At 39.6% G+C, this 15662-nt stretch overlaps 1 protein-coding gene across 2 annotated transcripts in view; it reads left to right on the top strand.

The window, feature by feature from the left end:
- The window catches only part of TDRD7 (tudor domain containing 7), a 90604-nt gene that overhangs the window by 46369 nt on the left and 28573 nt on the right, over positions 1–15662 (top strand). For both annotated transcript variants that reach the window (XM_044779171.2, XM_070519145.1), the window contains one exon: positions 12037–12623. In XM_044779171.2, coding sequence (XP_044635106.1) covers positions 12037–12623 — 587 coding nt within the window. The remainder of the gene's footprint in view (positions 1–12036; positions 12624–15662) is intronic.

The following is a 15662-nucleotide window of genomic DNA, read 5'->3' as shown; positions in this document are numbered from 1 at the left end:
TTCCAGCACTTCCCAGCTTTAGCACAAAAAGAGTGAGCTCTGAAGGAGGCCATCAACCAATCTTTTTCTGTGAACTGGCTGATCATAGTGTGCAAGCTTCTGGTCAGTAGCTCTTTGATGTTTTCATTGTTGCTATCCAGGGGTCCTTATTCAATGCTGGAGTTTTTATATTTTTTTTCCTGTTTTTTTTATTTTTCTGAAAGTGACTTTTATTTCAAGTTCAAGATTTCTTCTTTATTCTACATACCAGAGTGGGCACACCATGCCTCTGTCTGTTGTTGTTTTTTGTTATCTTAGTGAGATCATATTGGCTTTTAACATGGTGTAAATTTCGGGTGTACATTATTATATTTCGGTTTCTGTATAGATTGCATCATATTCACCACCAATTGTCTAGTTTTTATCCATCACCATACACATGTGCCCCTTTACCCCTTTTTGCCCTCCCCTGACCCCTTTTTCCTCTGGTAACCACTAATCTTCTCCTTATCTGTGTGTTTATCTTCCACATGAGTGAAATCATAACAATATTTGTCTTTCTCTGTCTGACTTATTCTGCTTAACATAACACCCCCAAGGCTTATCCATGTTGTTGCAAATAGGACGATTTTGTCCTTTTTTTGTAGGTGAGTCATATTCCATTGTGTGTGTGCATATATATATACCACATCTTCTTTATCCATTGATCCGTGACGGGAACTTAATGCTGTGGTGAACATAGGGATCTATAAATCTATTTGAATTGTTGCTTTTATATTCTTTGGATAAATACCCAGTAGTGAGATAGCTGAATCATATGTTGTTTCTGTTTTTAATTTTTAAAGAAATCTCCACACTATTTTCCATATTGGCCTCACCAGTTTGCATTCCCACCAGCAGTGTATGTGGTTCCCTTTTCTCTGCATCCTTTCCAATACTTGTTATTTCCTGTCTTGTTAATTATAGCCATTCTGACAGGTGTGAGGTGATATCTCATTATAGTTTTTATTTGCATTTCCCTAATTAATGATGTTGAAGATCTTTTCATGTGCCTGTTGGCAATCTGTATATCTTCTTTGGAAAAATGTGTCTTTATATCCTCTGCCCATTCTTTTATTGAGTTGTTCTTTTTTTGTTGTTGAGTTGAATGAGTTCTTTATTGGAGATTAACCCCTTGTCAGATATATGATTTGCAAATATTTTCTCCCAGTTGGTGGGTTGTCTTTTCGTTTTGTTGATGATTTCCTTTGCTTTGCCGAAGGTTTTTAATCTGATAATAGTCCCATTTGTTAATTTTTTTGTTTCCTTTGCCTGAGTAGACATGGTATTGGAAAAGATCCTTCTAAGACTGATATCAAAGAGTGTACTGCCTATAATTTCTTCTAAGAGTTTTATGGTTTCAGATCTTATGTTCAAGTCTTTAATCCATTTTGAGTTAATTTTTGTGTATGGTATAAGATAATAGTCTACTTTCATTCTTTTACATGTGGCTGTCCCGTTTTCCCAACACCGTTTATTGAAGAAACTTTCCTTTCTCCCTTGTACATTCTTGACTCCTTTGTCAAAGATTAGCTGTTAGTAGATGTGTAGTTTTATTTCTGGGCTCTCAGTTCTGTTCCATTGATCTGTTTGTCTGTTTTTCTGCCAGTACCATGTTCTTTTGATTACCATAGCTTTGTATATAATTTGAATTCAGGGAGTGTGATGCCTCCAACTTTGTTCTTTTTTCTCAGGACTGTTTGCCTGTTTGGGGTCTTTTGTTGTTCCATATATATTTTAGGATCTTTGTACTATTTTGGTGAAGAATGTCATTGGGATTCTGATTGGGATTGCATTGAATCTGTAGGCTGCTTTAGGTCATATGGACCATTTAACTATGTTTATTCTTCTAATCCATAAACATGGAATATCTTTCCATTTCTTTTTCTCTTCTTCAGTTTCTTTCAGTAATGTTTTATAGTTTTCAGTGTATAGGTCTTTCACCTCCATGGTTAAATTTATTCCTAGATATGTTATTCTTTTTGTTGTGATTGTAAATGGGATTGTATTCTTGACTTCTTTTTCTGCTAGTTCGTTATTAGCATATAGAAATGTGACTGATTTTTGTATGTTGATTTTGTACCCTGCAACTTTACCGTATTTTTTTATTATTTCTAGTAGTTTTTTGGTGGATTCTTTAGGGTTTTCTAAATATAGAGTCATGTCATCTGCCATAGTGAGTTTCACTTCTTCCTTACCAATTTGCATACCTTTTCTTTCTTTTTCATGTCCTATTGCTCTTGCTAAAACTTCCAGTATTGTGTTAAATAAGAGTGATGAGAGTAGGCATCCCTGTCTTTTTCCTGTTCTCAAAGGAATGGCTTTCAGTTTTTCTTCATTGAGTATGATGTTGGCAGTGAGTTTGTCATATATGGCCTTGATTATGTTGAGGTACTTTCTTCTATACCCATTTTACTGAGAGTTTTTATCATAAATGGATTTGGATCCTGTCAAATGCTTTCTTTCCATCTATTGAGACGATCGGGTGGTTTTTATTCCTCATTTTGTTAATGTGGTGTATCATGTTGATTGACTTGTGGATTTTGAACCATCCCTGCATTCCTGTAATAAATCCTACTTGATCATGGTGTATGATCCTTTTAATGTATTGTTGTGTTTGATTTGCTAATATTTTGGTGAGGATTTTTGCATCTATGTTCATAAGCAACACTGACCTGTAATTTTCCTTTTTTGTGTTGTCCTTGGCTGATTTTGATATCAGGGTGATTTTGGCATCATAAAATGAGTTGGGAAGCATCCTGTCCTCTTCAATTTTTCAAAATAGTTTGAGAAGGATAGGAATTAAATCATCTTTGAATGTTTATTAAAGTTCACTAGAGAATCTGCATGGTCCTGGACTTTTGTTTTTTTCAAAAACAAAATTCAAAAAAATTCATTTCAATTCAAATGAATTTTTAAATCTTTTCAATCTCTTTGCTTGTGGTTGGTCTATTCAGATTCTCTATTTCTTTTTGATTCAGTTTTGGGAGGTTGTATGATTATAAGAATTTATTCATTTCTTCTAGGTTATCCAGTTTTTTGGTGTATAGCTTTTCATAGTATCCTCTTATTCTTTGTATTTCTGTGGTGTCACTTGTAATTTCTCCTCTTTCATTTCTGATTTTATTTATTTGAGTCTTCTCTCTTTTTTTCTTAGTGTGTCTGGCTAAAGGTTTGTCAGTTTTGTTTATCTTCTCAAAGAACCAGCTCTTAGTTTCATTGATCCTTTCTATTGTTTTTTCAGTCTCTATTCTGTTTATTTCTGCTTTGATTTTTATTTCCTTCCTTCTACTGACTTTGGGCTCTATTTGTTCTTCTTTTTCTAGTTCTTTTAGGTATAGGGAAAACTTGTTTATTTGAGTTTTTCTTGTTTCTTTAGGTAGGCCTGTATTGCTATAAATTTCCCTCTTAGTACTGTTTTTGCTGCATGCCATAATTTTGGTATGTTGTGTTTTCATTTTCATTTGTCTCTAGGTATTTTCTTATTTCTCCTTTGATTTCTTCGTTGATCCAATAGTTTTTCAGTAGCATGTTGCTTAGTCTCCACATCATTGAGACTTCCTCAGCTTTTTTCTTGTAGTTGATTTCTACTTTCATAGCATTGTGGTCAGAAAAAATGCTTGATATGGTATCAATCTTCTGTAACTTACTGAGGCTTTCTTTGTTTCCCAATATTTGGTCTGTCTTTGTGAATTTTCCATGGGCACTTGAGAAGGATGTGTATTCTGCTGTTTTTGTATGGAATGTTTTATATGTATGTTAAGTCCATCTGGTCTAGTGTTTCATTTACGGCCACTGTTTCCTTGTTGACTTTCTGTCTGGATGATTTGTCCATTGATATAAGTCAGGTGTTTAGGTCCCCTGCTATTATTGTGTTGCTGTCAATTTCTCCCTTTAGGTCTGTTAATTGTTGCTTTATATCCTTTGCTGCTCCTGCGTTAAGTGCATATATATTAACGTGTTATGTCTTCTCGGTGGAATGTCCCTTTTATCATTATATAGTGGCCATCTTTGTCTCTCATTATCTTTTTTATCTTGAAGTCTGCTTTGTCTCATATAAGTATGTCTAGACCTGCTTTCTTTTGTTTGCCATTTGCCTGGAGTATCATCTTCCATCCCTTCACTCTAAGCCTAAGTTTGTGTTTAGAATTGTGATGGGTTTCCTGGAGGCAGCATATTGTTGGGTCTTACTTTTTAATCCAGCCAGCCATACTGTGTCTTTTGATTGGTGAATTCAATCCATTTACATTTAGAGTGTTGACTGATAATATGAGGGCTTAATACTGCTATTTTATCTTTTGTTTTCTAGTTCTATATTTCCACTGTATCTTTTCCCTTATATTTCTGTCTGCCATTTCAGTTTGGTGATTTTCTGTGATGGTTTTTCTTGGTTTTCTCTTTATTTATGATTTGTGGCTCTGCTCTGATTTTTTGTTTTGTGGTTACTGTGAGCTTTGTTTAAAGAATCTCATGGATGAGATAGTCTCTTTTCTGAGAGTCTCTTATCTCCACTAGCCTATGCAGGTTTCATCCCTTCCCTCTTCCCCTTCTATGTTGTTGTTGTCACAAATTATTTTTTTGTGTTGTCTTTGTGACCAAAGTGAAGTGTTTATAGTTATTTTTGAATTTTTCTTTCCCTTTATCCTTCATTTTATAATTGTTTGCTAACCTGTTCTGATATAGAGCTGCCATTTTCTGTCTGTCTGTCTGTTTATCTCCTTCCTCAAAGCTTTGTAAACTTTCTCCTTTCTGTTTCAGGTAGGAGGGCTCCCTTCATCATTTCTCATAAGGCAGATCTAGTGGTGTTGAACTCCCTCAGCTTTTGTTTGTCTGGGAAAGCTTTTGTTTTTCTGTCATATCTGAAGGATAATTTTGCTGGAGAAGTATTTTTGGGTAATAGTCTTTGAGTATTTTGAATTTATCATTCCACTCTCTCCTAGCCTGTAAGGTTTCTGCTGAGAAATCTATTGAAAGCCTGATGGGGGTTCTTTGTGGATTATTTTCTTCTGCCTTGCTGCCTTTAATATGTTTTCTTTGTCATTGACTTTTGACAGTTTTAATATTACATCCCTTTAAGAAGATTTTTTTCATTGAGATAAATAGGAGTTATGTTAGCTTTGTGTACTTCCATGTCCAGTTCTTTCCCCAGGTTTGGGAAGTTCTCAGCTATTATTTTTTTGAACCAGCTCTCTGCTCCTTTCATCTAACTTTCTCCCTCTGGGATACCTATAATCCTTATGTTAGTTTCCTAATTGAGTCAGATCTTTCTCAAGGAGTTCATTCATGTTTTTTAATCTTGTCTCTCTTCTCCTTGACCTGAGTCATTTCTAGGTTTCTATTTTTGAGTTCACTGATTATCTCCTCCATAAAGTTTGCTCTATTTTTTATGATTTCTACATTCTTCTTTATCTCATTAATTGTGTTCTTCATATCTGAGTTTTCTTGTGACGTTTTGAGTTTCTTTATGACAGCTATTTTTAATTCTCTGTCAGTCAGATTGTAATCTTCTGTGACTTCAAATTTTGTTTCTGGAGAGTTGTCATGGTGCTTCATGAATTGATCCTCTGTTGGCACATTTGTAGTAGTGACCACCTTTCTTGTTTGGGTATGGCTTTGGTTACTTTGGTTCTAAGCTGCTTCTGGTTGTATTTGAGAGCCTGTGCTCTCCACCCTCCATTGCCTCTGCCAGAGGCATCATCAGTGCCCTCCTTGTACTGCTTATGCCTCTGAGGTTGCTAGTGCCTTGCTGCTTTCATTGTCACTGCAGACTCAGGTGTTGCCATGAGTCTGCATGTTTCCAGGGTCGCCTTGGTTTTGTGTTCCCCCACTTGCTCTCTGTGGAGTCTCCATAGGCTTGGGTACTGCTGCCCCATGCACCACCTGTGCTGCTCCTCCTGGGTTATCTGGGGGTGCTGGTAGCACCACTGTCAGGGACACTGGATTCACAGGTGTCACTGTTGCTGTCGAGGGCCCAGGTTCTTGTATACAGACCTCACTGCTGGTAGAGCCAGTGTCAGGGGCACTGTCCCTTGGGGCTGGGTCTCAGAGTCTGCTGTGGTTCTGCAGCCTTAGGTTGCAGGTGCCTCCTGTCACTGCTAGGGGAGAAATAGAAGCTAAGCCACAAGTGTTCTTGCTGGCCCTGCAGTCTCTGGTCACTGGCACCTGCTAGTGTGCTTTTTGAGACCTCAGGTCAGGGCACCCTGCTCCTGCCAGAGAGACCAGTGCCACTGCCAGGGAAGAAGGAGGGGGCTGGGTCACTGGCACTGTTACGTGTCCAAAAGCCTCAGGATGTGTGCACCACCCACCACCACTGAGGGAGAGTAGGGGCCACAGCCTCTGGTCACCAGCAGTGGTGCATGCCGGTAGTCTACCTTAGATCAGGGCATCCCACCCGTGCCAGGGAAATTCACACCTTGGATGTAGTCCTTACTTCTTAAAAGACCAGCCACTGCTAGGGGATGAGGAAGGGGCTGGATCACCTGCTTTTCTGTGTCCTGAAGCCTCAGGATGTGTGCACCACCTGCCACCACTCGGTGGCGGGGCAGGGACCAAGCCACAAGAGCCATGTTTGCCCTTACAGCCTATGGTCTCTGGCTTGCACACTGGTGTGAGGATCTGCATTTTGGATCCCTGCTACTAGGGGAGAGGGAAGAGACTACTCCCCTAGTTCCACTGCCTCCTGAAAGTCCAGTCCACATACCCTCAGATGTGTAAATGCATGGATCTCAGGCATTCTAGTGTGCTGTGCAGGGAGTCATTTTTTGGTCACTGGCTGTCCCACTGGTTGTAAAATTAGAGGGAGAGACAAAGCAAACAACTCACTCTGCCATAATGTTAACGTCCTCTGTCTAAATTGGTTTGTTTTTTAGTTTAAAACCTTTGTTAATGCTTGGAGTGCTAGAAAGCAAGTCTCCAGGTAAATGTGATTTTATTGTACTCTCTCAGGTTTGTATTGGGTGGTGACCATATAAAGTGAAATTTAGAGCTTAATTTAAAGCTTCAACACAAAGAACCACTACGCAGTGGAAACAAAACTGTGGCTGGCTGAGACCCATATAACTACTTTGATTTAATTGGACAATGCCAATTCTGTGATAGAATCCCAAAGAAAATTCTAATTCCGTAAGAGACAGTAAGTTTACCTCAGTAACCCACGCTACAGAGTTAGCAGGGTAGCCTTCGTATACTCAAAGGAGTTTGCCTTCAAGAACTTTTAAGTTTACAGCACAGGTAAGTTAGAAAGGAAGAAGTAAAGACCTCTTAGAATTAAGGAGAAGAAAGTTTCTAGGCATATGGGATGAAGAATTTTATTTGTGTGAACAATACAGGCATCCTGAAGAAGTTGATGTTTTAAATCCTTGCATCTCACATCTACCAAACCTAATGTGTCTACTCCAAATTTACAGAACCCTAGAGGGGGTGAGAGAAGTCTCTCATTCAAGTTGTGATTCCACGTAAGGCAGAAATCAAGCTAAACATAATGAGCTTGTGGGGATAGAAAGTTTAAGGCATATTAGATACCAGAATCTTCTGATGATCGCCAAAGGAGATAGCTTGAACTCCATGGTGTAGGGAGTTAATCTTTTATGTTACCTACCTGTCTCTCCAGTTGGGAGGTGAAGGGGAGGGTCCGTATGCAAATATATGGGTTCCAGGTCATGCCAGTTCCCAGACATTGGACTGGTGATTTTTTGGGTGGATATCCAAAACCAAAGAAAAAAGGTAGAGCCACAAAAGAAATAAAAGATGAAGGAAAAGGGCAGGGTTACAATCCTGAGTCTTCTCCTATTGAACAGGAAGCCTTTTGACCCTCTTGTCAGGCATGTACTTGAATCAGGTGGACTAAAGGAACTAGAAGCTCTAAAAGCGGTTGACAGATCCAACTGAAATGATGAGCAGCTGATTATCACACTAAGGAAATAATAGAAGCCATGTTTCAAGTAGCCGTTGACCTACCTTGCTCATTTGTGAACACCAGAAAACAGCTGTTCTACAGGAGATCAACATGTAAAACTGGTCGGATGCACCAGAGCTCAGTGAAGAACAGACAGCAAGCTGTAACCCAAACTGCAGCAATTCCTTACCTTTGGGAGATTCTCATAGGCTGGGGATAGATATAGTAGTCGGTCTCTTTCCTGAGCCCATTTACCAGAAAATTTTAAAAAGACAAGACTCACTTTGTGGAGGACAGATGGTGATCACATTAGAATGCCTTGGAAAAGAAAATTTTCACTCATATGAAAATTTTACAACAGTTTGTTTGAAAAATTGTATTTCTTTTAAATTATATTTTTAACTCTAAACAATATGAGTTTCATGATTTTTTCCTTTGAATTGAGTAACCCTTTGGCCATTCTTCAAAAATTGATTAAAGTATGTGGATCAGGTATATTTTCCGTATCACTAAATTTATCCATGAATATTTGTCTAACATGTTGAAGGACATCTGAATCAACTCTGGTTAGTGTCAGGTTCAATTCCTAAAGTCAGGCCTATGTTTAATCTTAGTAAATGCTAATTTGAATTTAAAGAGGCCAAATCACTAGAGAACAAAGTGGAATTTAGGCACATAACCAAACCTCTTAGCATCAAGAAGAATCCAGTAAAAATTGGGAAGTGCCTACAATTCAAGGAACTAATCATTTGGGAATTGGGAATGGGGGAAGTTATCTACTTTAACAGTAAAAGTGAAATAAAGCTGCTGAGAAAACAAATCTGTCTTCTAGTTCAGATGATTATTTGGCCATTGTTTGGACTTTTGATAAACTCAGGTTTATTGGTCGAAAATCTACTTTATAAACCCACTGGCAAAGCTTGACTTAAATACTGCAGACACAGCCCTGGAAGCTTTACTACTTCCAGATGATCTTTAAGCATTATGCTGGAATTAAGGCCAGAAAAATGGGAATTCTGCACTTGCCCTGAACAAATTCACATTAGGTGGACCTCATGTTCAGGACTCCTATTAAAGATAATAATCCCTAGTTAGAGAAACAACGTGCTAGTCATGTTCAGAGGTTTGATAAAGTGCATTGTTAGGTGGTTGGTCCCGATTGCATCTAAAGCACAGATGAGAATGGAAGCTTTGGGACTGGGAATGGGGGAGACTGTTAAACAAGCATAAAGTATCCCATATTCCCAGTTTACTTGTTGGAAAGAAAGGGATTGTAAAACTGGAGATCCCTTCTTATCCTCTTTTGGGTCGGAAGAAATCATGTGGACAGTTAGGGCATGGAGCTTGTGGGAGTTATTTTAGGTAAATAATACAGACTACATTCCACTGAAATTAGCCTCTGCCGTCCACTTCAGAGGAGGTCTTGCAAAGAGTTGAGAAGATGTTGTTAGATGAAGACTAAAGAAGAGTGTTAAGATGGGCCCAGGAGGCTCAGCTGACTTTGGATATGGAGGACTGCCATGTGTAAATCTAAAATTACACTAATTGGGATTCTGTATGATGGGTGAACAACTCATATATAAACAGAATTCTGTTTTATTTTTCCATTTGCTCAAAAGTATGTTTCTCAAACCTCTGGGTATCCAATCTGTATTCTTGTATCTTATTAAGTGTCTTAAAGCACAGTGGGGATTGGTGTTTTAAGATTCCAGATTTAAAAACATGAGTCTCCAGAGAGGTGGACTAACTGTCGAGAGCAGAATGAGGAGTATTCCAAATATTTGTGTCCCTGAAGCTTAAAATTAGGAACACGAATTGTGAGTGTCATATAACATACCATCCAGAGTGTCACAAGGTGTCAACAGGAGTCCACCAGTTATACAGGGAATGCCTGCAGATGCTACCCATGGGCTAGATTGCCTCTACTTTCATTGGTACTTTAGGTGTTTCAGGCGTGGAATTTTCCCCACATCTCAAAATGTAAACACACATTGGCAGAAGAATATGAGGAGGAAAACCTAATGTTTTATACTTATGTTAATATTCATTCTCCTCTTATGTATCATCTAGAATCTATAGTCAGGCTGAAAGCAATCTGTTTTATGTTATTTTTTTAAGGGAGATCTGCAACTTTATTTTTTTCTAGTTTCATGAAACAGTTCAACATCAACATTTACCTCATTTCAAACACACACACACTCACAGCATGGCATTGTACAGATGTACTGGAACTTGATTTTCTTTTGTCTTTTGTTTGTTTTTGGTGAGGAAGATTGGTCCTCAGCTAACATCTCTGCCAGTCTTCCTCTGTTTGTACGTGGGGCGCCGTCACAGCCTGGTTTGATGAGCAAGGTGTAGGTCTTTGCCTGGGATCTGAACCTGTGAACCCCAGCCACCCAAGCAGAATGCACAAACTTAACCACTATGCCAGCAGGCGGGCCCAAAGGAATCTATTTTAATATTAAATTGTCTATGTCTTTTGACTTACTAAAGCTCTTCTGTAGTAACAAGACAAAACCTTCTTTATATATACCTATTTATGTTCTCTCTTCCTTAGCATAGAAAATGAGGTAAATGAAGTCAATGTTGTTTACTAATAAGCTACCCATCAAGCACGCTTTATTATTCCATTTTTCTTGAGGGATGAGGTACTTCTTGTAAGCTTGTATTACTACCTTAGTGGTCTGGAATACCCTCCTATGGACTTAAATCACAACTAAGAAATAGCTGAATAGGAATCTGACAAAATAGAAACACTTCAAAGCGCTGTGAATACTATTTCTGTCTAATCAGAGGTTGAGAAACTTTTTTTGTAAAGGGCCAGATAGTAAATATTTTAGGCTTCGTGGGCCAAGAGCTTTGTGACTGTCACCCACAGTCTGGCACAGATACTTGACTCTGCCACTGTAGTGCGAAAGCAGCCATGCACAATATGTGAGCAAATGAGCACGGCTGTGTTCCAGTACAACTTCATGTACACCGAATTTCGTATAATTTTCATGTCATGAAGTAATTCTTTTGAATTTTTTCAACCATATGAAAATCATTTTTAGCTCATGCAAAAGCAGGTGGCGAGCTGCGTTGGGCTACAGCCTCTAGTCAGCAGAGCTCTGGTCTAGTAGCTGCCCCAGGAGTGGATAGGCTTAGAACTTGGGAAAAATGGTACCATGCATCGCATCAGTTTCTTTTAGATAAAGAGATGCCATCAAGCCGTGCCTCTCAGGACTATTATGCAAATAAAGTTAGAGATTGGATGACTTACAAATGCCAGATGTTTCTAACCCTTGTTCATTGTTGGGGCAGCACTTTCAGCTAACTTTCCACTGTGGTGGTTGTGAAAACCAGACTTTACCTCTGGAGTGTCTTTTTCTTTTTTTTTTTTTTTAAAGATTTTATTTTTTCCTTTTTCTCCCCAAAGCCCCCCGGTACATAGCTGTATATTCTTCGCTGTGTGTCCATCTAGTTGTGGCATGTGGGACGCTGCCCCAGCGTGGTTTGACGAGCAGTGTCATGTCCGCGCCCAGGATTCGAACCAACGAAACACTGGGCCGCCTGCAGCGGAGCGCACGAACCCAACCGCTCGGCCACGGGGCCAGCCCCCTGGAGTGTCTTTTTCTAAATAATGAAAAGCTGAGAGTTTTCTCAGGATATTGCAGGAAGAAGAGAGATGGCACCTTGGTCTTGTCTAAATATTTCCTAGCTTTCTTCCCAGTGGTTTCTTCCTGACAGTTCTTGTACCTTTTCACAGTTTCATTCCACCTTGTATTCAGTCAGGTTTGTAAGCTGTTGCTGTGGATTTGGCAGAGAGAACTAAATGAGATGTGTGGTGTACAGGGCAGAAACACTCATGATTTCCTAGGGTGGTTGGAGGCCAGGTGCTTCACAAGGGAGATTAGTGCTATTTTATTTCATTGTTTATTTCTGAAATGTGGCTTACGATGTTATTTGCAGGTGAAGGCAATGTATTAAAGTCTTAGTAATCGAGAAAAGTAAAATGTACATTTTTGTGTTCTCTTGATTCATTTGAAAACAGTGTTACTCTCAGATTTAAAATGTATTAATGCATTTTCGGGTTGTTTATAGCCATTGAAATATCTGTCATTTGCTTTATTTAAAAATTGCAGGTGGAAAAACCTTGCAGTGGTGGTCAAGATTTACTTCTTTATCCAGCTAAGAGAAAGCAGCTTTTGAGAAGTGAACTGAATGCTGAAAAAGTGCCTCCATCTCCACTACCTGCTCCAAAACAAGTACCACCATTAAAAGGCTGTCCAACAGCTATGCCACGAGACTTTAAAGAGAAAGTTGCGGAGCTGCTGATGAAATACTCAAGTGGTCTTTGGGCCAGTGCACTCCCAAAAGCATTTGAGGACACGTACAAAGTGAAATTCCCTGAGGATGCCTTAAAAAATCTTGCCTCACTTTCTGATGTATGCACCATAGACTACATTTCTGGAAATCCCCAGAAGGCCATTCTCTATGCTAAACTTCCATTACCCACTGATGAAATCCAAAAGGATGCAGGGCAAGCGCATGGCAATTGTGATATCAAGTCTATGATTGAACAAGAATATTTGCAGATAGAAGAAAACATTGCCAAAATTGTTGATACCTTTATTGAGAATGTAACAGTTCCTCCATTAGTCATTCCATCTGAGGCCTCTCCATCTGTATTGGTGGTTGAACTGAGCAACACAAATGAAGTGGTCATCAGGCAAGTTTTATTTTCTAATTCTTTAGGATCCTGGGGTACTGTTGTCATTTGGCTGTTCTTCATATGGTGGCTGGGGGTTGAGGAACAATAATATATTTCAGTTCTATAGAGTTTTGATGAAGTAAAGCAATAAAGTTCTTAATATTTGTTAAATGTTCAAAATATACAACTGTTCATGTGAGAAAAGATGACTAACAGTTTTAAAAACTGAAATGATAATATGGTCTGAATGTGAAAAAAAACCTGTGTCAAAAGCATAATAGTAACTATATATGTCAAAGGCAATAGTTAGTCCATAGAAAAAGCAAGTTGCCCACTGGGTAGGTTATACTATTTAATCTGCGACTATGTAGTATTTCTTAAAAATCAAAATAGCTCAGCACCACCTTCCTAGTATAATGCATCAGATTAGCCCTCTGGTTAGTTGAGCCTTTTGATATCATTGCCTGAGAGGAAGTGTCGTTGCCTAAGAGGCTAATGATAACTGGATTCCAAAAAACAGTCCAGCTCCAGGCACTTGACATGGACTTTTGGAGAAAATATAGAATATACAGAAAATATTGAAAAACTGTAATTTGCACTTTCTGACTCAGGATAAAGAATGGGAACCGGCGTAGCTGGATCTCTGGAGGCACCAGCCCAGGGTATGGCTGTGGCTGGACAGAACAGAAAAAGCCTGAAGCAGAATTCAGCATCCTGGAACCCAAATGTTCCTATGGTGTGTGGGCTATTATTCCTCCCAAGAATCATAGCTGAGCTGAGAAGGCCCAAAGAAAGACCACAAAAAATAATCAAAGTCCTCCACTGAAAGAATAGATCAAAAATATCAAAGTGCTTCCATCTGAACAAACTAAGTCTGAGAGGATAATGAAGTGAGATTCAAGTATCTTGGGATCCTTGAACTGGAAGAATGCACAGAAGCTTTAGAGAGGTCTTGTTTTATACAGGGGTAATAAATTTGTAAAGCTTTTACTCTAGGATGTGGTATGGCCTGAAAATATAACTAGGTGGCTGAAAGTTAGGGGTCCCACTGTGGTTCAGTAATAAATTGAGATAAAGGAAAGATGTTGAGGAGCACATTGCTAACTTTTACCATTTGACATTATAAAGAAAATCTATATTTCCTCCTTGGCTGAATCCTTTGGTGTCCATTACCAATAGTTGTTGGTGCCATTGTCAGAGAAAATCACCCAACCCTGAGCTGGATCATCATGTGATTTCTGATGTTTTCACCAAAGATTGGCAGGACTCTGGGTCTGTTGCAGGACTTCAGTAGGAGGATTCCAAGTCTGTTCCAGGATGATTGGGTCCAGGGTCCTCAGATTATTTAGGTCACTGTTTCCAGTGAAAATAAAATAAATTTGAATCCTGGAGTCAGCATTCTACATGTTCCGCAGAGTGGCTGGCAACCAGCAAGCATGGTGGGTAATGTCTGCCATCAGGTTGACCCTAGGTCATTGGCGTCCCCCCACTGCCCTGAAGACTTAGCAGATCCCAGCTGGGCTGAGCCCTGTTCTAAACCCATGTCTTCACCCAGGCAGGCAGTAGGCTCTGGAAGCTAGGCCTGTGACTCATAGAGGGCCTGGAGAGGTGCTGTGGCAGAACCCTCAGGTCAAGTATGGGAATCTGTTGTCTCTAGTCTCAAAAATTAACTTTGTAAAGCTTTGTATTTATTGCATACCTAAACTGATCTACATTTCATTCTGTGCCCACTAGCTCAGGTGATCTGGGGGCAATGTATGACCTCATTCTTGCCATTACCCAGTCATACCACTGAAACATCAAACTCCCTACCTGACCCAAGCCATGTAGCCATCCTTCTCTGCAAAGAGCAGAAGCTGCCTGCAGATTTCATGCTGCTTCCCACCACTTTCCTCCTCCCTAGCAGGAGCCTGTTCTACATAGACTACCCAACCATGGGCTGCAGCCCAGGCCTCTGCCAGGTGAGCTCCCAGGGCTGTAGCAGCGCTGCAAGGAGGCCCCACCAGACTCCACGTCCTAGGAGATGGGCACTTGGGCAGAGTGGGAGATCTCCTAGGAGACTTCAGAGCCAGGAGTACACCTGCATTCCAGGCAGCACCTTAACATTTGTAAAGTTCAATAAACTTAAATGATAGAGTATGACAAGGCTTCTACAGCTGTTTCTGGGATGAATAATAGGCATGTCATATTTGATTTTAAAATAGCCATTGCCTCAAAAGAGGTATTCTCTTCATCTTGTGTAGGACTTTTAAAAGCGTCTTTTCCTCTAATAACAAATAGGTTGCCCATGGTGTCTTCTGCCCTGCTGATAGTTACCAAGAATACATGCAAACACTCCTAAAGGAATAGTTTCATTATATAGGACCACTTGGGCCGCAGGTGACAGCTAGAACAATGTTGTTGTGGCATATCCCCCATCTCCCTGCCAGGTGATTCTGGTGCTGTTCTGGCATAGCCTTCCAGCTTCAAGTCTTCATCCTATGGCTGAGACATAGGCTGTTACAGGAGCCAAACTTACTTGCCAGGTTTTACATCCTGGAAGGAGGTCTTCGATGGAATTGTCTCTGAGGATTAAAGGACAAGAAAACAACAACCTATTTGTGGCAGAAAGGAAAATAGTATGTTTTGATACCATGAACTGGGACAAGGTGACTGCAGGTGTCAATAGCAGAAAATTGTAGAAGGGGATGGGAGCATATCCTGAAAAAAATACTTCTCAGAAAGTAAACAATTTAAGAAGTATTCAGCTAGAACATGTCATCTCTTTTAAAGGTATCAGACTCAATTGTTGTGATTTTTTCACGTTTATTCAGTAAGTTGGGGGGATGGGTTGTCACGTGATTGTGTTTAGTGTGTTTAACGCTTTGTTTTTCTCTACTAAAACTTCATTGGTTTTTAGAGCTTGAACCTTGTTCACACCCAGCCTTAGTTAGGGCAAAACTACCAGCTAGCTTCTCTTCTCACTGATCTACAAAGATCTCCAGCAGCCTTAGTCAGAATCTGAAGTCGACTCTTGCTTATCTGGCCTCCATCGGTGTCTACACTTTCCAGTGCATA

The sequence above is a fragment of the Equus asinus genome, chromosome 10 (assembly GCF_041296235.1).
Source record: "Equus asinus isolate D_3611 breed Donkey chromosome 10, EquAss-T2T_v2, whole genome shotgun sequence".
In the NCBI taxonomy this organism is placed as follows: domain Eukaryota; kingdom Metazoa; phylum Chordata; class Mammalia; order Perissodactyla; family Equidae; genus Equus; species Equus asinus.
This window is presented reverse-complemented; position numbering and strand designations above follow the sequence as displayed.